Source organism: Emys orbicularis, chromosome 5, assembly GCF_028017835.1.
Source record: "Emys orbicularis isolate rEmyOrb1 chromosome 5, rEmyOrb1.hap1, whole genome shotgun sequence".
Taxonomy (NCBI): Eukaryota; Metazoa; Chordata; order Testudines; family Emydidae; genus Emys; species Emys orbicularis.
Window position 1 is genome coordinate 60604082 of NC_088687.1, and position 25069 is coordinate 60629150.

The window sequence follows — 25069 nt, forward strand, 5'->3', positions numbered from 1 at the left end:
TTCAAATTGAAAATCAAAACATTTTATTTAGAAAACATTGAAACAAAATATTAGAATTTCAAAATTTTTCTTTTTCTTTTCTTTTTTTTTTTGACAAACACCACAGCAAATTTGCCACAAATCACAAAATGTTTCTATCAACCTGAATCTGCATATTTTCTGCAAAAAAAAATTTCATTTGAAATATTTTGCCCAGATCTAGTTGTCAGCTGATCTTTATGGGGGAAAATCTTACTGACTCAAATTATTTGAGTGATCAACCATTTTTGTCTAATATCTAGTCTAAAATACTATTTGAAATTAGAGAAAGATCAAATTTTCTTAATTTTCAAGAGAAGGTTTTCCTAACTAACCTCCAACCTTTAGAACTCAACCAGGAATCTAAAAATCAAGCTAGATTCTTTTCCTCAAACACACCCCATCACCAGTAATAAAGGTCTTTTGGCCAAATTCTGTCCTTAGCTATATCTCTGAGACCACACAGTACTCAAATTATGCTACACCTGGACAGCTGCACAGGTAACTGTCTTCTGTGGAGTTAGGCAGTCACATAATTGGTCCCATAATTTCTCTATTTAGCTGAACAACCACGGTCCAGAATCTAAACCTTTATTTTATTAAGGTGAAGCTCTTAGGTTGCTAAAAACAAGGTTGTTGGAAAAATACATAATCTACCTAGAGAGGGGAGATTTAGTCTGTAAGTGGTAGTGGGAGGAAAGAGGAGTTCTAGAATGCAATCATATGGTTTATAATAGTATCATTTTAATAATAATTTAAAAGCCACAAAGCATTAAGAAGGGCCAATTCAGCAATAACTTTAAAGGATTCTTTAAGTAGGAATTGAGGGAAGACCCATTTAGAGGAGAATACAGGGGACATTTTTAGGAATTTCTTTCCCTCCCCCGTGAAAGTTGCATTCCCAGTCTTTATGCATCTGAAGAAGTGAGGTTTTTACCCACGAAAGCTTATGCCCAAATAAATCTGTTAGTCTTTAAGGTGCCACCAGACTCCTTGTTGTCTCTGTCATTTGAGTCAGCCACAGAACAAAGTGACAATAAGATATTTTCTGCTAAACAAAAACACACTTACTGGTCTTCAAAGAATCATTTGTCCCTGACATTTGTGACATGACTGTTTTGCCAAGTCTAAGCCATAAATTATTAAGGGAATGTACTTGGGAGGGTAGAGTGGAGGGAGGGTCCATCTGTTTACATGGTTTTATAGTTTTTACAAAGAAAATGGTCTAATTAACACCTTTACAGCAAGAATAGCTTCTGAAAACCTGATTTAGATGAGGTGACTATCTACTAGGTAAATGCCTCTTAGTGCACAGCCTTAGTAATTGATTTGTTAATGACACCCATCCTGCCCAGATGAACCTTACCTTGTTGCTTACAGGCGTGAAGGATCTAGATGTTATCTATACTAATAAAACATTAAACAAGGGCCATATTTATAGTAGGCACTCTATAAATCAGGTCAAGGCAGGTCAGAGCTGCATAATAAGAAACAACTACAGGCTAGATCTTACTACTGTAACTGAACACCCTTGTTACTTTTCTTTGGCCCTTGGGATCAAGACTAGTAGTGTGTTCCTATCCACCTCAGAATGGTGTTTCTCTTGACATAAACCCAAGTAAACTCATTCATTACGACAGTCATTACTTTTGCACATCTTGAGAATCTCTATAAATTTTAAAAGAAACATCTTAAATAGCCATTTCCCCTACTCCTAAGAAGTTGAAGGATTACTTTCTATTGTATTAGGTTTGACACATCTGATAAATTTCACATGACATACTAAAAGAAAAAATTTTCAGCTGTTTTTCATTCAGTTTGTTTCATTGCATCTCAGTATCTGCCCTGCTACTGCAAAGTTCATTTTCTACTATGACTGATTCTCATTCTCTTTAGTTACCAAGTAACAGGAATCTTTTTTATTTAAATAAAAAATTGCCTTTGTCACATTGTTCCACAGTTAACTAGCTAAAGCTTTTTAGCAAAAAGTAAATATTGCTTTTGGCCTGCTTTAACAATCAATTTCTAATGAAGGAAATATTGATAATTCTGTTGAGTGCCACTGCAAGTCAAAGATCATGCCCCTGTCAACTGCTCTGTCATTTTCCATAAATCTCAGCAATATTATATAGATATTGATTGAGCATTAAACATCATCGGTAATATTAAGAGGGTTTTGTATATATATTTAAAGTAATACATTATATTATGCACTTCTGTCCTACTTGGGTTATAAAAGGACTAAGCACTAAATAAATTAAACAAAAGTTAGTGTTACAATTCTCAGTTACAACTCCCCCACCCCCCATACACAAAAGATTAGCTAATAAAAATTATAGTATCAGTGATATGAGTCCACAGAAAGAGGAAGAAAGAAAATACATAAGACACTGATGAGATAGAATCCTTATTAAAAAACTATAGGAAGAAACTGTTAAGATTCTGTAAAGTGCCATATTTTAATATTACAACTATCAAGAGCATTAAGGAATGCAAAGTTGTTTGTAAAACTCAAAATGATTGATTCAAAGGAGAACTGAACTACTGATTTGCATCATAAACCAGAGAAAAATACTAGTATTTGCAGATCAAAAGTCTCAAACCTCACAATGTGCTGAAAGCTGTGATCAGGGAGCCATCAAATACTGTGACATAAAACACAGAAGTTACCTTCCTTCGTTGACAAGTTCAATAAATGCTAGGCCTGCATTCTTCTGTATTGAGTTCTGCCACTCCTGAAAAGTAAAAGAAAGAAGTGGAAGCACTTAGTTTTATAAATATAGGTAAAACAACAACTTACATATTCTAAGCTATAATTATTTGAGGAGAAAGCCATGTCATCAAGTCAAAGTAAGCTAAGAGATCCCTGAAAAAAACAGACTATTACATATTTCTTTTCACTCCAGTTTATCTTCCTATTTAACATCATGTGACGTCACAATCTAATTTCAAACAGGTCTCCTAATTCCTCTAGTTCACTGATGTACTAGTCTCTGCTTCAATGAATCTCAGTAATGTAGCCCATGTGTTGGTTACATTTCTTTCAGTTTCATTTTTAAGCCATATTATTTCAAATATAGTATGATTTTCCTTATTGTCCAAAGGATTACTTTACATACATATTGGTTATATACTGGCAACACTGATGCCATCTTCTCACAAAGGTATAACACCACTCCCTCTCTTCCAAAATCAGTCCTATATTTTCATGTTATCAAATGAAAACATGAAAATATCCCTCCTCTGGGGGGAGGGATAGCTCAGTGGTTTGAGCATTGGCCTGCTAAACCCAGGGTTGTGAGTTCAATCCTTGAGGGGGCCACTTGGGGATCTGGGGCAAAATCAGTACTTGGTCCTGCTAGTGAAGGCAGGGGGCTGGACTCGATGACCTTTCAAGGTCCCTTCCAGTTCTAGGAGATGGGATATCTCCATTAATTATTATATTATTAAATATTAGATCATCGAGACCTGCTATCTTTCCAGATTTTTGTACATATTAACATTTTTCTAAGGGCACGGCTACACTAGAGAAATTACCGCAGCGCTGTAAGCTCTCTAATGTAGCCACTTTAAGCCGACTGGAGAGAGCTCTCCCATTGGCTTAGCTACTCCAGCCCACAATTGACAGAAGCTATGTAGGCGGGAGAAGCTCTCCCACCAACATAGCGCTGTGCACACCAGTGCTTATGTCAGCATAATTTATGTCGTTCAGGGGGGTGATTTATTCACCCCCCCAAGTGACATAAATTATGCCAACACAAGCTGTAGTGTAGACGTAGCCTAAATAGCAGCAGTGGCAGGAATGTTACATACACTATATATTCACATTATGTTTAATGGGGCCCTATCGTGTAATAGCACACCTCCCAATGCATTGTTTTCCTATGAAAGTCCCACAGTCCAGTAACTCATTTGCTAATTCGTGCTCCTGTTCATGGAGCTCAAAAGAGTTCATCTCCCCTGCAATAACTTAAGCCCCTTCCTTGACAATGCCCTATAAAGGAACTATTCTTCAATGGTAGTGGGATGGCCAGACCTCATGTATTTTTTTCCATATCTAACTTCCATGATTTTTTGCAGTTTTGTCTGGTTAGATTTTTATGTCCACAATGTTCTTAAAAAAAAAAAATCACACTCATCACTCACTTCAGCACTGTCACCATTGTCCTTTTAATCTCATCAGCACTCCCATGATAGACAGAAAATGTGAAAATACAAAAGTTTCTTGAAAGCAATGGAATATTTCAAAGCATAGGACTTTTTTTTTCTGATCTTGAGTCAGGTGAAAAAGTCACATTCCTTCTCCGTTTCATTTATTAAAACAGCACGTATAATTTTAAATTCTCTCTCACAATCATTAGCACAAAGACTAGATCACACAACAAAATCAATAGCACAGTATTGTTTCTTTGTGCCTCCAATCCCAAGCAAGACAAAATTCAAGATTTTTTAAAATTCAAGCTATCAAAGAAAGGGAAGACATGGGAAATCTGAACTCTCATAGTTCTGATTCCTCGAGATCTTAGGTGCTCTTACATACTTTTGTAAATTGTATTAACATACTACAGTTTTGAAGAGCTCAAGGATAAAGCGATCTTCAGTGAAATGAGTGGGATTAGCATATATTATTTCTCATGAAGTGCAATGAATTTTTACTATCATAGCTTGGTACCTTACATCCATTATCAAGCTATTTTAATTATAATCTTACCAATTAAATCCTCTACTTACTCACTGTATTAGATTTTTTTTTTTTTTTGCTCCACCTTGCTATCATTGTTTGCACTAGCTTTCATTGTTTTCATGTAATTCCTGCTGATGTTGCTCCTGTCCTACTTCCCCTAGGCCTCCCTAGTATCTTATTACCCTCACTGCATTGTTTTAAAATAGTTTGTAAGCATCTTGAGCTAAGTATTACTCCTCTTTATTAGGAAACACCTAGCACACTTTTGGGTGCTGTTAATATTATCAACAAACCCCCCACCATAATGAATTAATACACAAAAGCTTCTTTCATCTGAAATCAAGCTGTAAATATTTAACATTGTCTAACAAAGATAATGTAGTATATAGGGTTCTCCACAAACTTTACAGAAGGAAAAGCAAATTAAAGAATTACTTTTCTGTTTATGACATTGTCCATCTGTTTCTTCATGCTAATAATGGCTTTCTTCTTGAATAGCACTGCAATGCTTTAAAACTTAATTGGTGAAGATGGCAGTTGCCAAAAGTGAAGAGAAAGTGCATTTATCATTTTATCTTTCAGCATTTTTCTCCACATCAGAAACAATTATCAAAGGAGGCGTTAGTCTAAACAATTTCATAAACCACAGCTGAACACGTCCTAAAGCGAGCTTTAATAGTTGAAAGAGAAGCTTAATGGTCATCGTCTTTCATGATCAATTCAATATTTCACCACAGCATATACACCCTCTACAACAATTATACTCACTATGCATCCTGCATTGTTATACCAAGATCTTAGTTATTCATCTCCCAAAGGTACTGATGAAAAACCATGTTAAAAGGCTCAAACTCAACCACTAATGCAACTAAATAACTACACAACACATTTAAGCACTTTGAAAAGGAAGGACTACAAGAAGAGATCAACAAAGTCAATAATTTCATACTTGTTCTAAGTTGTACTTAATTGACTATCATTTCCTATGGCTATAAATGTTTACTCTCTAGCAGACATAAGCTACTTCTAATGCTCTTGGTCAGTGTACAATGTACAGTGAAGCAGAAAAGAAGAGAAGCATTGAACACCATCATAAGCATTGGCTCCAATGAAAATATTAATAAGCATTGGCAAGAGCCCATGGGTCTGAAATTACATTTTATTCAAATGCTCTGACTAATGAGGGAATTTCTTACTTTATAATTAATATTTCACCAGCCTTTTAATGAGATATGTAAGCACTTTGATAAGTATACTAAAAGTGATCTAAATGCACTGTAGTTTTTTAAATACTATCGCTTTTCTTGAAATGCTGTTTTATGACTTCTCCAAACAATGTCAATTTCATTAAGGATATAGATACTGGTACACCTCCGGCAGCAACATTACAGTAGGGGATCTATTTCTCTCACAAAGTGAATAACATCATCAGCTGTTAGATAAGCAGCAAGTTGTATTTACACTAATAATCTTTTAAAACGTATACCTAAAATTAATTCAAAACTAGCAGTGCAGAGACAAGTAATCTTGACAGCACAGCAAAAGCACATAAAGGTGTACTGCTCTTTGAATTATTTTGTTCTCACTAAAATACTGTTTAAGGGTCAAGACTGAGTTTATTCACAGCACATTCTTCTTAGTACTATTCTTCAAAACGAAGAACAAAAGTATAGGGTGAAATCCTGGCCCTGTTTCATCCATAGTGTTTGTGAGCAAACAATGCACAAATTGATTAAAAAGTTCTTGTAACAACTTGGTTAAAATAACCCTGGAAAGTATCGGGGGGAGGGAGGGAATCTTAGAAGCAGAAACAAATAAAAAAAAGAGGAAGACAAGGGAAAACAGAACATTTCAGTAACTTTAAAAATAACATTACTACAGTACACTTACACAATTGGAATTTAATTTTAATGTCTATGACATTATGAAACTTTCCATTTTAATAAAAAAGGGCAAATTCATAAATCAAATTTCAGAGTATTTAATAGCAAGACAGATAAATGAGTAACTCATGCAATATAGACAGAAGGGCTTGCAAATTTAAGAGTACCACTCTGTACTTCTCAGTTGATGTAAATAAACTTGCAAAATAAGTTCTCATACAGAATTAAATGGAGTAATGAATTTATGATTTCTTCACCAATTTATTATTCGGCTCAAATTAAATGTGTCACTAACTAAAAGGTGGCTAACTTCATATTTTCATCTCATGATTTAATCAGGTACTTAGAATATGACCAATCTAATAATAAACACATATTGATAGTATCATATACTACATGAAAAAGCAGATTTATTGAAGCCACAAACATGTAACTAAGAATAAGTGACCCAATGACAATCAAAATTTTTTATATATTATATAAAATCACTGCAATTTTTGGTACAGCTAATGGGAAGGGCACCAAAACACTTTCTTTCACACCCTCTTTTCCGAATCCGATTCTAGCTGTCATATCATGCTCATGAAATCCTATCCAGAGAAGAGCGTAAGAAAGAAAAAGTTTTGGTGCCCTTCCCACTAGTTATACCAAAAATTGCAGAGATGTTTACGTCAGAAAGCGTGCTTCTCCTGAACGCTATCATATAACACAAGAAGCACATATGGGTTGAGCCTAGTGTTAGCCTTGACCAACTAACTTGTTAAAATACAAGTTGTCCTGCCAACACAAAGGTTTTTAAATGTGTTTGCTCATGCTTACAAAAATTATCCTATTTAGACAAGGCCTAAAAGTAGGCTATCCAAAGCTTCTCTTCCAACCTCATCAATTCAAGTTATTGGTGGAAGTAATTGTCAGAATCCCCCTGTACCACCATTTCTTTGCTGAAGAGTTCAGTGCTTCAAATAAAAGGCCACAATTTGTACAAGACATTGAAATTAACAACTCCACCCTGCATAGCACATCAGGTCCCGGCCAAAAACTTCTTGGCTCTGTGGGTACCATATGCTGGCCTCTAGTCTATGGGTATGTGTACACTGCAATTAGCCACAGCAGGCCTGTGCCAGCAGACTTGGGCTTGGGCTACAGGGCTGTCTAATTGAGATGTAAACATTCAGCCTCAGGAGCCCGAGCTCTGGGACCCTCCCGCATCATGGGGTCCGTTCCCTTTGCCAATCCCACCAAAGCTCCCACTTGGTGAACAGGAGATGCCTTTAAACATCTGTACAAACCTTTTATTTCAAAGGTACACCAGTAGCCATTTGATAGCATCAATACCATTGTAAAGGAGATGAATGCTCTTTAACACTTATATTTCCGTACTTTCAGTAAGCACAATAAAAGGATGTCTATCTAAGGGCTGGTCTACACTGCCGCGCTAGTTCGGCGGCTGGGGATCGAAGTTCCGGGTTCGATTTATCGCGTCTGGTGTGGACGCGATAAATCGAACCAGGAAGTGCTCGCCGTCGACTGCGGTACTCCAGCTCAACGAGAGGAGTACCGCGGAGTCGACGGGGAGCCTGCCTGCCGCGTGTGGACCGCGTCTGAACCGCGGTAAGTTCGAAGTAAGGTATGTCGAATTCAGCTACGTTATTCACGTAGCTGAATTTGCGTACCTTACTTCGACTTGGGGGGTAAGTGTAGACCAAGCCTTAGAAAAAGGAGAATTCAGAAAAATGCCTCTTAGACTAGTGGTATCCAACGTTTTTGGCCTGATGGCCGAAATATTTTTTTAAATGGTCAATACTCAAAAGCAGATTCTCTGCTCCCTTTTGCTACTCAGGCAGTAAAAGAACCCATAAGCCCGTGGCATGGGGATACGTGTGGCATGGGGTGCCCTTTAGCAGAACCAGCTCTGTCTGCTATGTCCTACACTGCCTTCTCTGCAGCTCATGATGTAGTGCACATGGCAAGGGTGAGGTGGAAGTAGCTGCATTGCGGTGCCCTGAGGTTATCCCCAGCTGTTGTGTGGTCCCTAGAGGACCTTTGCCAGCCTTAGGCTGCTGAAATCTAAACTAGGACTGAGGCAGAGAATCAGGGAAATACAACTAGTTGCTGGTTCTCAACTTCTCTTCTTTCACCTTTCTGAGGCTCCAGAGCAGTTGTGTAGAGAGGGGAGCCATCCTTTGCTAAGTGCTCCCCTAGGCTCAGATACAGCCAGCCAAGCTCCATTCTGCTTTCCCTGGGGCTTCAGCAGACTGGCAATAGAGCAAGCACAACTACTCTCCTCCTCCCTGTTCTCTGATGCAACAGGTAGCCAACAGGGAAGCTGCTAAGCAGTTTACAGTACAAAGGAGATAGCAACTGCTTAGAGTGCTTCTCCTAATAATGGGGCTGATTTGAACAGTTCAGCTAAAAAGATGGAGGCTATGGTTTAGGACACATTTTCAAGTCATAATCAAGCACACCTTTTCTTAAAGCACAGGCTTTCAAAGGCCACAGACTGGACAAAAATATGAGTAGGTTATAATACTGAAACAAATGTCATGCTTTTCCTTTTGCACAAATATATGATCACACTTATTGACTCTCCAGTATAGTGAATGAAGTTTTGATTCAATTTCATACTTATATATGGGAAAATTTACACAGATGAGATGCTGCCATCCCTCACTTTTCAGTCAATATTAAGAATACACCTAACTTTTGTGTGTGTGTGTGTATATATTATACACAGACCCCTCTTTAATCTGACATCTCTCTCTAATCTGGTAACTTCATCACTGACAAAGTCCAAGGACTCTCCTTTATGACAGTGATGAAACAGGTTAAAAAAATATTAAATATTACTTGAAACGGGGACAAAGAACATTTGTATATAGCCACAATTTTCATCTTCACATTTTCAGGAAGCAGTTATTCCAAGTATATTTCAAATAAGAAGCCCAACATTTGTATGTTATACTATTAATTGTATCAAAATTCTGTATATCTAATTAAACAATTTCATTACTAAGCAAATGTGTATATCTTCAGCCAGATATCCATAAATACTATTATTTATTTATATATATCTATAGAGGAACTGATTTATTTTAAATTTGAAAAATGCACTACCAATTGCTTTTGGATAATCCCCCCCTCCCACCATCAGTTTTTTTTTTAAGAAGTTATATAAATATCTCCACTGCTACATATTTGTATTTTTAAAGCATTTTCCAGTGTGTTTGAAATTTAAATCCAGAAGTGAGAAAAAAAAGGTGGCAAATCAGTAGATACTTCATCCTTTGCTATATAAGTTATGGGAAGTTTTAATAATTTATTTCAATAACGAAAAAAGTGAGAAGGATGACTTCAACCCTGACAAATGTGAATGAGCCAGGAAAGGAACAGGGTGAGAAAATGTGTTAACATATGGCTAGGACACATATTATACACTAGACTAAAGGTCAAATCTGCACAAAAAACTTGCTCATGGAGAGATATAGTAATCTTTAAGTGCCTAAAGTAAACTATCAAGAACTTTTCAACAGTGTTTGCACTTGATGTCAGCACTCTCTCAGCACTACATCTACTACAAGCTTTGGTAAACTCAGCAATAAAGAACATAGAGTGAAAAGTAGCAGACTATCTTAGCTGATTCTTCATAGCGTAGAAGAGAAAACTATACAGTAAACTGAACAATTGTCAACCTAGACAAATCTATGTAGAGTCCAAGTATAGTAAATTGTTTGGCACATGTTGCTGCAACTCCACCAAGGGTGAAATCCTGGCCTCATTGAAGTCACTGGGAGTTGGGATCAGGATTTCATCCTGTTTTAAGTCAAATAAAGCTGAAGAGGCAAACCCTATTTAGAATTTCCACACTAAAAGTAAATATATGTATTGGTGTAAGCAGATGTTAAGCACTATAAAAGAACTGCAAAGCTACAAAAGCATGTGATGTCTTTCAAAACAAAAGTACTGAAGAAATAAATCTTCAGATTCACTCACTTTGTGTAGATCATGCATAGACCTGCATATGATAAGAAAAAAATCTAGCATTGACAAACTAACAAAAAAGGAATTGGACAACACAGAAATAGATCTGAATTTTGACAATTACACAACACAAAGTACCTTGCAAAAAATATTTACTGCTGTTCCAAGCATGTAGAAAGTTGGTGAATTATTAAAAGAAATTTGACCAAAAAATGTCAATAGTTTTTTTTTAATTTAAAGATTTACTCATTATGATATCATTCCATACTAAACAATGGCCCCTTTATGACAGCCTTAACTTAGTGTCAATCTACCCAAGTCAAGTTCTCTCACTAATCAGTAAAGAGGATTTGATTTCAACAAGGGTGATAAAAGTTGCTCTAACCCTACCCAGCTACAAGCTCTCAACAGATGATCATCATTAAGCCTCTATCAAGGGTCCACGTACTGAGGCTCTAAAAATGTGTCCTATTAGTACATAGTCCGTCTGTTTGGCAACTCCAGTCATCAAGAGAAATGGCAGCTGTTGCCCTCCAAGGTCTGAAGTCAAGTCTTTAGGGAATCTGAAAGCCCAACTGGAAAAAGCAAGGCCTGTTCATTAGAGACTGCTCCAGGGGAAACTTGCAGGGCTGCCATTAGAACTATATAAAATAGCTAATTATTTTTATAAGACTTTAAAACTATCAAATGCACTCAGATACAATAAAAAGTATTTATTGCTTGCATTCCATTAAAAATACCTTTTTTTTTTTACACAAAAAGCAAAGCAGCTAGTGGTAGTGTACAACTAAAGCTTTTGTATTAAGCAATTTTAATAAGGTGGCAGAAAAGTGAATATATCACTGGGGAAAAAATTGTTTAAAACATATAGATGAAATCAGAATTTTTAAAATATTTGGATTTGGTATGAAATTAAGTTGATTCTATTAAGTACATTTGAAATAATGACATCCAAAGATATTTATTGTGTCTGTGTGTGTACATAATCTCCTGAAAAATGCAAGAACTGGAAAAAAAATTAAGGTACTGAGAACTGACTTGACTAACATTCTTTTCAATTCTGCTGATGTTTTTAAACCAATAGCAATATGAGTAGTTGGAAATGTCAAGGATGTATCCAAAAAAACAACAACACATCAGTTTTAAAAAATGTATTTGGCCCAATAAGTATCAAATTAACACTGAGCAAAGGACAGAGAAAAGAGGAGGAAAAAAATGTTAACACCACAATGAAACACTTGTGGAAGTGTTGGAACACAGTTTATCTTAAAAAAGCAGCTATCCTTGTCCCATCTCGCTTTCTGTGTGTTTTTGACAAGTAGATATATTTTATTTGCATTAGAAAGGTATTTTTTAACATTTTAATCATGCTATGGAATCAATGTTTGGTATACTGAAATATTTTGCCAGTTATATACCCTGATAACACTGTATTGAATTCTAAGAAGGTAAAAACAGATCACTACTACAGAATATTTATTACACAGTAACAAATCTTTTAAAAGTGTTATATGAAATTCATTAGTGTTCCTTAATCAATTCCTGGATCAACATGCACATTAGCTTCTGACAGCCTAATTCAAAAAAGCAATTACAACCCTAGTCCTTATGTAAAAAGACGACAGAAAGCAACTATGTTAAACCAGTTAAAGAGAATGAAAATGTAAAGAAAACAGATTAAGAATGATTTATATCAATGCCTAGTGCTGAAGTTAATTACAACTAACCCAATAAAATAGTGCCTTTATTATTGTACAGCAAGTAATAGCCTTAGACACAGAAAACAGAACTCTTTCTGCTGACTTTTGCATGCTCAATTCCACAGCACACTACATTAAGAATTAAACAAGTAGTAAATAAGCCATACAATAAGGAGTTTTTAACTAAAAGCAGAAGACTCCCCTGCTGTTTAACCATTTGGGGTATTCCATTGTGAACAGTGCTTCCTATAAACTGGCATTATGTTATGTGCCTAAGATTACCTTATAATGAGAATTTAATTTCAATACCTAAAATTAGAGTTCAACTCACAAGCTTTTATAGATTCTGAAAACAAACTTCTTGCATTTAAAATTGTGTTAACCTGCTTACTGAAGTACTAGATTATTCAGTAAAATACTAAGTACGATTACATCCTGCAAAACAATACTCATCAGTTATACAATGAGAATTTTAAAGAGTAACAGGTAATTGACTTTTTCCTTGCTCTGCACAAATTTGTCCTGACAGACACTTACTACATTAAATATGTACACACACACACACACACACACACACACAGTGGTGACATTAATTTCATACCTCCACAAGATCTTACAATAGGTTGAGCCAATGTAATCTGTGGTAGTGCACAATATTTCTAAGCAGAGATCTTGGAATAGAAAATTAATTAACTCTTACCACCAGAACGTTCATATAAAATTACCAAAAAAGGCAACCATGTAATATAAGGTTACTGCTTATTCAGCAGGGTCTGGTGACAATCACTATAGCTCCAGGTCTGTGTCACCAGAACTCCCTGATAAAATCCTCTATATTACAGCTATTTTAAAACCTGATTTTAAAAGGTGGAATATTTATACAAAAGGTGTTTGTAGTTTAATTTATATACAATACTCTAAATCATTACTTAAAAAGTATCATTACATCCATAAAAACAAGACCACATTAAGAAGTGACAGACTGTTCTGTGCTAAATACTAAACCCTCTGCCATCCAGAGTCAGCGACAGACTATAGATTTGGATAAAACTGAATCCATGGATCACTGGTTTTAGATCCATTGCCTGTGAGGGAAGAGGCAGTGGGCAAGCTACCTGGTCTCCCTTTCTCTCTAGCTAGCTGTTGCCATGACTCCTCAGGCAATGTCATCAGGGGTCAGGATTGAGTTCAACTAGCAGCAAAGCTTCCCTACTGCAGAGGTTCCTCCCCAGGTTCTTTCTTCACCAGCTATTGTTAATGCTGAGAAGGCAGGAGCATGAGAAGAAGAATAGCTAGGCTATTAGCTAAACCTAGCTGTACTCCTCAATATCAGTGCAGGACTCCGGGTGTCAAACAGTTCTACGGGAGATAAAAGTGCAACATAATTAAGGGAAAAAATTAGGGAAGGAAAACCAATGAGGAAAAAGGACAGGTTAAGTGAACAACCCAGGAAAGAAAAAAGAAAAGGTTCTACATAAAGAAGTTGTGGGTGAAACATAGTAAATGCACAATTTTTATTTTTTTAGAAAGGGAAGCAAATCCAGGGCTGGCTAAATTGTGTTAAGACAATTACTACTTGTTGATCTCAGTGTTCATTTGCTGGGCAACCCATTTTAATTCTTGAGATTTTGTAAAATTAGTCCAGTCTGCCTTGCAAATGGCAGATTGTTAATTACAAGGCTTGGCAAACCATAACACACTTATAGCTGTACAGCTGCATTGATGGTGACAGACTGATATCGCCCAGAACAACTTCCAGAGACAACAGAGCAGCAGCAATTGTCCTGCCCAATGTTAAATAAGGTTTAACTAAGTAAGGCAGCATTCAAGACAGTCCCTGGTAAATAGCTTAAAAATCATAAAAGTTCTTCCCTATTACCCCTTCCCCACCCCTCAAATTTTTGTCTTAATATAAATCCTTATAAACAAATTCATTAAAAAAAAAAAACCCCATGCACAAGACTGGCTGGAACACATTCATATCTGTCACCAGGTATCAGTACTACCCATATATTTGAATGAATAGCTCTTTAGGACACACCGGTATGCAACCCTTCCCTGGATCACTACCCTCATGGTCTCCAGCCCTCCCCCTTTCTTTTGTCTTTCAATCTACAAAACTGCAATAAAAGAATTTAAACACAAACAAAAAAAAGTTGTACAACTAACATGAGATTTGCCATCATCACACTGTTGATTCTGCCTGTGTGTTCTATTCCTTTCCCCTATCCTTTGTCTGTCTTGTCTATTTATACTACGCTCTTCCATACAACTGTCTCTTATTCCATGTTTGTACAGTGCCTAGCACAATAGAGACCCATTCTCGGTTAGCATCTACACACTACCACAATAAACATGATAAATAGTCATGCTGGGCTGCACTAGCAAGCAAGTCTCTCCTAGACTTATCTGGTACAAAGTTTAAGAAAACAAAAATTTCCCTTACATATGAGGAGATGAATATAAGCAATTCCCTACATAAAAACAAAGGGCTCTGGAGGAAGTAAAACTGATTTCCCCCTCCCTAATTTTGGATCATTTTATGAACTGATATGTAGATGCACCCCAGTTTCCTACTTGTGGCAACACCATTTGTGAATTATAAGATTATGCTGCTTTCATGAAGGATCTCAAAGCATTTTATGAAGATTAATTAACCTCACAAACATTCCTTGAGTGGGTTAGATGTTATCCCTATTTCACAGACATGAAAACTGAGGCACAAAAGGTTTGAATGACATGACCAAGGGTTAAACATTAAGTCTGGTTTAACCACTAGACCAGTTCTTCCTCTAGCATAACATTCAGGCCGGAGACCATTTTCCATCCAATCTTGAATTAACAACTGTATTGAAAACATCAAGAATGAATGTGGTCAGATAACATGTAAGCAAAATAGTTCTTTTAATCAGTGTAAAACCAGAGACAAGTGTTTCTATACTCTGGACTTTTCATAATCTTGGACTTGTCCCTTCACTAGCCTCTCTCTCCATAGTCTCAAATTTAACAGACTAGCTGTAAAACAGCAGGGTGTCAAATTAAAGCACACTTTATTTTCAGAGGTCTCCACACTTATAGGCTGACTTCCTCTCAGGAAGAGTTCCATTTCACTGCATAGCCCAATCAGCAGGGAGCTCACAGAATTAAGTGCCAGTTGATATTACTTTGTTTTACATTTACCACCCATGAGAATATTGTTCAAAGTTCTAGTTAGAAAGCCAGCATGATATCATCCTTCTGACTAGACTGCCAAGCCACAGGGTGTGCTCTCACTGCACAAAATTCACCTTAAATGGTGGTGTTTTTTTAAGTCCTAGTGTGCTGGTGGAGCAACAGGATGCCTTTTACTTCAGAGAAGTCTTGCTTCTATAGCTAAATTATGATCCTCTAGTTCTGAACATGTGCAGCAATGTACTTTCATTTCAAATTAGGCTGTTTTCCCCCAAGCTTCTCATTTATATAAGAGTCTACTCTCCTCAAACATATAAATGTATATTGATTCATGAATCATATATGTACAGAGCAGCACAATTTTACATTTTATGGGCTATAATTTCAAGTTGAATAGACATTTTAAAGTAAGTCAAAACCTAAACAAGCTTTTTCTGAATCTATGCATGTGATTTTCACTTAACAACTTTCTTCTCTCTTAAATGAACCTATCATACCTAGAGAGCCTAAAACTGAAATAAGTAAACTGTATTTAATAAGAATCATAACTAAACAAAAATGTTCACCTGAAAATGTACTGTAGGGAACAAGTGTGCTTTGGTAAAATGACCTCAAAAGTCTTATCCATCTCTAATTTCTATGACAAATTATTTCAAGCAGGGGATTGGGGGGGGGGGGGAGGTACTGTACTTGAGACATTCTAGGCATATAATCCGTATTTTAAAAGCACTATTCAATTCTTAAAGCATATAGTCTCTTTTGCAGAAACAAAGCTCCAAATATAAAAACTAATTCCAAAACAAAAATGGAGCACTTCTGGCATTACTGTGCATACTGGTTAAAATTACATGTGTAACTGTAGCAAATGCATCTACATTTTATTCGTTTGTGATAGAGTTTAACTACATAATCATGTATGATCTGAAAAATAAAATACAATTATATCTAAAAACGTATCTCCTTGTAATAGGTTTTTTTTAATAAAACTGTGCCGTTAATTACTTCTCAGCCAGCAGCAGTTTTCCTAATATACAATTCATGTAAGCAGACCACAAAATTAACTAAGGTGACCTGTGTGTGCCAGCAAGTTTTCCTCATTACCATCATAGTCATTCTGTCCCATGCTGCACAAGAATGGTTTAGTAAGTACATTTCATATATACGACACTAATAGATATGTCAAATACACATACAGGGCTATAGTTGGAGAAATGCAAATGCATTAAAGACTGAATGCTTAAATGTAACTTATGGTAGATTTTTCATTAACATGGCATTCTTATAGAATTTTTAAAAGTAGTTTCATAAGTTACTGAATGAAGAAAAAAGTTCCATTGTGGAACGATTTGCTTAAAATCTGAAATGTCCTATCCCACTACTCCCCTTATCAGAACATCATGACTGAGCCCCCTCTCCTGCACATTTTAGAGAGAGGCTCTTTACTGTTAATATTAGAAGCTGTATGGCTTTTACCTTTGAAAAAGAGATCGCAAATAAAGCACAGAGCTATGCCTCTTCCCCTGCGTACCTCCTCTATTTTTTCAGTTTGTAACTGTACCCAGAGTGGCCTTCCTTAGCTGAGCACAATCACCCAACCACCACCTCAATGCAAAATGCACAGCGTGATTTTTGGTATGTCATAACTAAGTCAAATTTCAACAAGTTTTCATTAGTAAGCCAGTTCTCTCCTCACTGAGGACTATTTCCTTGTCAAATTTAAACTTTCTACCCCAAGTCATTTAAGCAACAAAAGTATGAAAAATATTACAAATATTTTTCCTTCATTTTCATATTCAAACACAGTTTTTGTTCATCTTAAAACTTTAATTTGTATACATTCCCCATTGGGGGAGAGAGTAAGCCTGGAAAATTTCACCCCACAGATAATAGTTATGGAAAGATATAATCAACTACAAACAGAATGGTAGAATGAAAACATTCATTCAGCTTTCACTGCAGCGGTCACTACCAGGCATAATGTTACTGCCACAGACTCAATGCATCACTAAGTCAAGAACTAGGCAATTACTATTCATGAAGTATTGGCAGATGAATCTCCACACATTTTAACCTATTTCCACAGGTGGTGTAATAGCAAGGGTTAAACTATATGCCGTCATTGATTTCTGACCAAATGCCATGGGCTCTAAATAGAAAGTCAAAACTGTGTTTGCTAAATTTCTGCTGAAAAGGTGACTGCACATCCAATGCATGTGCTACAAGTTATGTCCATCCATATTAGGTGCCTATATACCTTTATACGCTAAACAGAGTTGAATAATAAGAGAGCTAAAATGTTGAAAAACTACAATGTTTTAAGTGCATTCTTTGATGTCCACACTGATAGTGAACAACTCCATATTTTCCTCAAACCACCCACTCCACAAGTGCCTGAAAAAGAGATTGACTAGAAAGTGAACAGATCCTGGCTCTGATCAGACCAAAGTGAGAGAGAGCCTGACTGTTCTACAGCTGAGGGCCCTCCATGGAAAATGCCCTGACAGAAACCCCTTCATTTCAACTGGGGGGCAACTCTATTTCAAGCATCTCCACTGAGCTCAACTGCAGAAGTATTGCACCATGAGAAAGGTGGTTTTTCAGATAACTGGGCCAAAACATTGAGAGAACCAGAAAGAAACCAATTCAGAAGTGAAACTCCATCCAAAAAGCAGACAAAACACATTTTACACTAGCTTTGGTTTCCAAGTGTTCTTAGAATGCATTACAGTAATGTAGTTTTGAGGTGACAGAAATGGGTGAAATTTTTCAAATAGTTTATTCACTGAAAAAATGCAATTTTGGTTGACATGAATTTGTTTGTGAATTTGACAAGAATTGGACAAATAATTTCAGTCCCCATAAAATTTTTGGCCAACATTCACAAGCAGATGTATGCACCATTCACAGAATGGCTGGTGCTGGTAGCATCTTGTCCCCTTTATAATCTTTAGCTCAGTGGTTTGGGCATTCAACTGGGATGTGAGAGACCCAGATTAGACTCCCCCACTGTGGAATAGGAGGATTTGAAGCTAGGTCCCTGGCCAGGTGCTCTAAAGGTTATGGGGATGGGGTACGCGACACCCCACTACCTCAGCCCCCTCCCCATTTTATGACTCTAGCCCTTTAACAATGCCTGGAAACAAAATACTAAATATGATCTACAATCAACTTCTCTACTTTTTTGATTTGACAATTCCAAAAAAGTTTGGATTCAGTCTGACCCAAACCAATTTTCTTTTCTCCCCCCCCCCCCCCACTTTTTTAAGTGGTCAGCAAACAAACCAAAAACCCCAGTAATTCTCCCTGCTTTAGTGACAGATGATTGACTTGCTGTAGCAAGGTCTACATCTCATCTTAGTCACAGACAAGAAAATAAACTCAGGCCTGGTTTACACATAAAAGTTATATCAGCTTAGCGACATTAGTTAGAGGTGTGGAAAAAACCACAACATAGACAGACATAGCCATGTCGATAAAATCCTGAGTATATACACAGTATGTCATTCAGGTAGGTGCTCTTCCTATACCAACAGAAAATCTCCTTTTGTCAGTGTAGTCTGTGTCTACACTAGGGGGCTATGCAGGCACAGTTATGCCAACAAAAGCTCCATAGTGTAGACATAGCCTTAGCCATGGCTAAGGCTAACAGAGCATCTGGTAGAAGACATTACAAATGGAAGCCTCAATACAAGACTGAGGTATAGGAAACAACTCAGAGAGCTTCTATTGGTTTTCAATCTTCTCAGAACAGAGCTTCAGACAGCTAACTATTAACCAAGCTCCACTCTGACAGACAGACATTGGGTAACTGACATAGTTGAATCAAGTGAGACAGAGAGCAGTGTATTGTCAGCATCCTACAGACTCCACACTCTGCCAGCCATTTAACATACTTGTTGAGTAAGCTGGGTGACAATGAAAGACCCCACATTATGGAAGAGCAATTGTCCAGAATTATCCCCTAAAACCTATCCCAAAGAAAGAAGTTGCTCAAGGGTGACTCCTTCCCCTTCTGCTACAGAATGCAGATGTATTCAAAACACCCTGTAGTTATCAAAGTGCTCTAAAGAATTAGCATGGACACTTGAGCCTCTTCCTTAGCTGGGAGGAGATATCAATCAGGACAGTTTCTAACCCACATACAGTCCTAGCTTCTCAATGACTGGGTTTAAGTGCAATTCATTCATGTAACTGCTTTTGCAACTCAAAACAGCCTAACCTCTTCAAAACAGCCTAACCTCTTCAAAACTCCAGGAGATTTTAAAACTTTCTTTGAAAAAGAATCAGTTTTGATCTTCAACCTCACTGTTAGTTTCTCCACACCAGCTGCCTCTCAGGTCTCAGACAACAGCAGACCCTACACAGAAAACTCACCACAAAGAACAAATACCACAGCATGATCTTCCAGTGCTGAGTAGAGAGAGTACAGGGAAGGAAAAAACTTCTTTCTACTACCAGATAACCATATAACAGTTCCTCTGACTCTGGCAGGGGGAGACCCGGTAAAGTTGCCAGCAGTGGCTGGCAGCCACCCCGGGGGGGGGACGTGTCAGAATTCCATCTGATTGCTGTGGCTATGGTGTGTTCTACACTAAGCAATTTCCCTAAATATAGTAAGATTCTGCCCATGCCATGAAGAGCTCAGAATTTAAGAAAATGGGGAGCATCATACAGATCAGAAAGCAGCATCAGAGAAGCCTTCATTCCACATAATTATATATAAGTCAGATGTGCATTCCACATTAATCCCGATTGCATTTCCTGATTGCACTATTTTCTAGCATCTAATGGAACACATATTCTACCCTGCATGTCACACACTATGATTTACATTGGCTTTAGTAAATTCTTTATTAATACCATTTCTGCGACTAGATATATAGCACTCAATAGTAGTGTGCCCATCTGACGTTTTAAAAAAGCATACATAATACCTCTAATATGCCCATCCATAGCCGGTATAAGTAAGGCCTGAGGTGACTTAAGCATCTAGCTATCTTGAACAGCAGCAGAATAGGTTGCCTTCTTCCCTCAGCTATACAAACAGCTAGCTCATAAGCTATTTTTAAAATAACCTCTACTAGAGTACAAAACTATATACAGATAATACAGGCCCCTGGGAAATTTGTAAATCACAAAGTACTTTTTTGCCTATCTCAATATAATCTCATGGTATGACACACAATCTTGAAGCCTCAATATGTATAATCTAAAAAGAAAGTGAACAGTATAGGAAACATCTGTAAGCACAAGTTCTCCAATACCACTTCTTGTTCTGACAGAATTCAGATCAAGACTTGAGGATACACTTTTCTTTTGATTTGTCCCTTAAACTCTCAAACTTTCCTCCCTTTTGTTCAATAAAGCTGTGTTTCTCTTCTGTCCATTTTATTAACAAAGCAATTTATTAGAGAAATTTTCCTTTTTCTGCTACAAAACAGCTATGTCTGATGAAAGCAAAGCTTCTATTGGCAGATGATCACCACAATTTAAATGGTAAAACCTCCAATTACTCGAATTTTTAGATATACAGTAACTCCTCACTTAACATCCTCCTGCTTAATGTTGTTTCAAAGTTATGTCGCTGCTCAATTAGGGAACATGCTCATTTAAAGTTGTGCAAGGCTCCCTTATAACATCGTTTGGCTGCCTGCTCTGTCCACTGCTTGTAAGATTCTGTGGAAGAGCAGCAACTTTACAAGGGAGCATTGCACAAGCTCCTCTTCTCCGCCTCCTCCTCCTCCCTCCCAGCACTTCCCCGCTTAGGGCTTTCTGGGAGGGAGGGGGAGGAGCAGGGAAGCACTGTATCTCCACTCCTCCTCTCCCTCCCAGAAAGTCCTAAGTGCAAAGCGCTAGGAGGGAGGGAGAGGAGCGGGGAAGCGCCGCGTCTCCACTCCTCCCCCCCCTCCCAGAAAAGCTTAAGCACCACTAAACAGCTGTTTCGCAGTGCTTAGGACTTTCTGGGAGGGAGGGGCAGGAGCGGGGAAGCACCGTGTCTCTGCTCCTCCCCCTCCCTCCCAGAAAGTTCTACGCGCCGCCAAACAGCTGTTTGGCAGTGCTTAGGGATTTCGGGGGGGGGGGGAGAAGCGGGGGATGCAGCGTGCTCCGGAGAGGAGGTGGAGTGGGGGTGGGAAGAGGTGGGCCTGGAATGGAGCAGGGACAGGAAGAGGTGGGCCTGGAGCATTCCTGGCAAAGTCGGCACCTGTTCTTCTCCATGAAAGCTGCCGCTGCGAAGGTGCTTCCTAGCGTCCTTGCCTGCAGCGGGCTGTGCTGGTGTGGGGTAAGCCAGGGTCACTTCCCAACCACAGTACAGTACTGTACAGTATATAATGCCTTTTGTCTGCCCCCCAAAAATTTCCTTTGAACCTAACCCCCCCGCATTTACATTAAATCTTATGGGGAAATTGGATTCGTTTAACATCGTTTCACTTAAAGTTGCATTTTTCAGGAACATAACTACAACATTAAGTGAGGAGTTACTGTATAAGGAGCTTTGAGATTTGAAATGTTAATTGTTGCCAAGATTACACTTTTCAGACTGCAAGCTTCAACAAAAACAAGCTACTAATATAGTTTCAAAAGCAATAGTTTTAAAGGATAATTAGGATATGCATTGAAATAACTTTCTGCCTATTTCACAGCAAAGATCCTACAAAATCTGTCCTCAACATCAAGACTTGTGCACCGTGATGCTCATTTTCAAACTCATTTAGAACTTTTTGACTATTCAGACACAAAGGAATTACATAGAAAATATCTTGATTAAAATGTGCCCATCTAACATCAATTTAAAAAAACAAATTGGAGCAACATCCAAAACCACACCCCAAGACCTACACTGACATTGTTCTGCATCTAATCCTTTAATATCTAACCCAGAGAGCTGCTAGGTTGGGTGCTTCTGTTGATCTCAACTGCTAAGGGAACATGAAAAAAATGGCTTTTGAGATAACTATAAAGTTTTAGTTGAATTGGGTCTAGGTTATCATTATTGTTAGTCATCACATTACATTTCACTTGACAGTAAATTAGAAACGAGTGCAGATCACAGAGCATGTGTGTTGTCTGCAAGAAACACCATTCAACCAACCAGCAAGTAGCCACATTCTGCACCAGCTGATGTTTCAAAGTAATTTGAGGATTTAGTCTAATGTAAAGGACACTGTAGAAATCAAAGTGCAAAGTGGATCACTGTTGCAAAATTTGCCTCTGAAAGAAAAGGCCTGGGACACAGGATATCCAGAAGAAGCTGAAAATGCAACAAGACTTTAGGATCAGGTAATTTCCAGTTTGTGGGGGAAGGGGTGTATGTCAAATTATAATGCAAAACTAACTCTGACCACATAACTCCCCATGGGAAAACACCACATCATACTGCTCACTGGTGCATAATTAGAGATATTAAGGAATATTTGGATTATAGATATTAAGGAATATGGTGTTATTGTACATGCTGGAGATATGTGTGACTTATTTATAGGGCAATGGAGTCTGTCAGTAAAAGTGGTGATTAAATGGTGTATAGGTTAAGTTAAGTTAAAGAAAGACATTCCCTTGCTTTGGAAGGTTTCCCCCTCAAGCAACCTTACCTGATTATGGGAATTTAATTATATGATAAGGTAACATGATCATGGAAGTAGATGGACACCTGGATTCTAACCTCCACAGATAGTAAGGTTCACTTTTTGAATATAAATAGTTGCTGCTTTAGATGCTTCTAAGGTTTCTATTTTATTTTTGGTTTGCTCCATGTACAATGTACATTAACATATGTGCTCTATCTGAGCTCACTCACTACCACCAAATTAAAAACGTATCGTAAATCAAAAGTGTGTGACATTTAGTGCATTTTCCTTCTCAGCTATGGCCCCTATTCTGAAAGCTGGTCCACATGGGCAAAGCTCTTGCTTGCACGCAAGACAACTTGAAGGATCATGGGATATGTTAATTCCCCTCCCCCACCTACCATATGAAACATGCATTTTATCCATGTTTTACTAAAAATCTAATGGCTATAGATATGTGGTTATATTGAGGCAAAGGAAAACTATGTTAATTTTCTGAAAAAGAAAATACCAAGAGGAGCTAATGTTTTAAAATATTGGTCTTATTTTAAAAATACCTCAAGAATGTGTCCTTTACTCTAAGGCTTGGTCTACACTTAACCCCCAAATCGAATACACTTAACCCCCAAATCGAACTAAGGTATGCAACTTCAGCTACGTGAATAACGTAGCTGAAGTTCGAAGTACCTTAGTTCGAACTTACCTCGGTCCACACGCGGCAGACAGGCTCCCCCGTCGACTCCGCGGTACTCCTCTCGTCTAGCTGGAGTACCGCAGTCGACGGCGAGCACTTCCTGGTTCGACTTATCGCGTCCAGACAAGACGCGATAAGTCGAACCCAGAACTTCGATTCCCAGCCGCCGAACTAGCGGCTGGGTGTAGACATACCCTTAGAGTTACAAGAGGGAAGAGGAACAAGTAAGCACCTAGAGAATTTAATCATTAACAATGAACCATACTATAACTTTTTTTGTCTTCTTCCTAAATGGGAGTTGCAGTCATTTGAAGGAGCTTTGTGTAGTTTTTCTTGGCCAGTTCTGGTAAGTGATGCAATACCCGCACACAGTATTTGAGTCTGTCAGAACAGACTAATTCTATAGTCAAGTCAAGGGAAATTAGATCCACTACAACAAAGCTTCTAAGTCAACGATGAACCTGTCAAACAGAGGCTAATCACTTTTGTTGTTTATATCCTGTGACAATTTGGTTGATTTGCTGCAAAAAGAATGCTTTTAGATTTTTTAAATATTGCAAATATTAACAATCTACCATTTTAGAGGCATCAGAAAATTAATAGAACATATTCTACCTAATTCTCTGCTTTACACCAGATTACTGTACACTTCTCACCCCACTGCTACAGTACCTAAGGAGAAAGCTTATGAACATATAGAGACAAAAGGATAAATATTTTAGATAGCTTTATTAAAGACTGGAGTTTTTTCAGATCAGTATAGTTATTTCAAGGAAACAACTCAATTACTGGATCTGACAAAAGAGCTGTGGCACACAGTGGCATATTTACTTGTGTATATATACACATACACACATTCATGTGGACGCCTTCAAGGGTTTAGTGATACACTCAGAGCAATTTTAGGGGAAAATGTTTATCCAATGATGATTATGTCAGACCTTTAACATGAAGGAACTTTGTCCCAAAATAGCATACACAGGCACCTAATACATTCTGATGTCATCCATTTAAAAGGAATATCAGACTATCTTAGGACTTCACTCTTTTTGCTGGTTTAATTACTCAGACAGGATGGCGGGCCAGACTACATGGTGCTTCTAGTTTCAGCGTACTCTATGCATTTCTGATAAATGGGAAAAGAATAGATGACCTGGCAGAAGGCTCAGACAATAACACGTGATTTACAGGACATGAATGCAGCTACTATAAGATTTATCTGACAGCCCTCTCCGATAGTGGACTGTTGAGTATCCGATGGAATGATTTCTAGTCTGGAAAGTCTACTACTGAGTAGCCATACACATTATTTATTTATTAGATGTTTTGGGTTGAAACCATTTTTAAATGATGCACTTCACAATGCTTAGCCATAA

General features: G+C 37.6%; 1 protein-coding gene across 1 annotated transcript in view; it reads right to left on the minus strand.

Annotated features, from left to right (window-relative positions):
- LRBA (LPS responsive beige-like anchor protein) overlaps positions 1 to 25069 on the minus strand; it is a 576728-nt gene that overhangs the window by 381761 nt on the left and 169898 nt on the right. Inside the window, 1 exon segment of the mRNA XM_065405711.1 lies at positions 2689 to 2753. Coding sequence (XP_065261783.1) covers positions 2689 to 2753 — 65 coding nt within the window.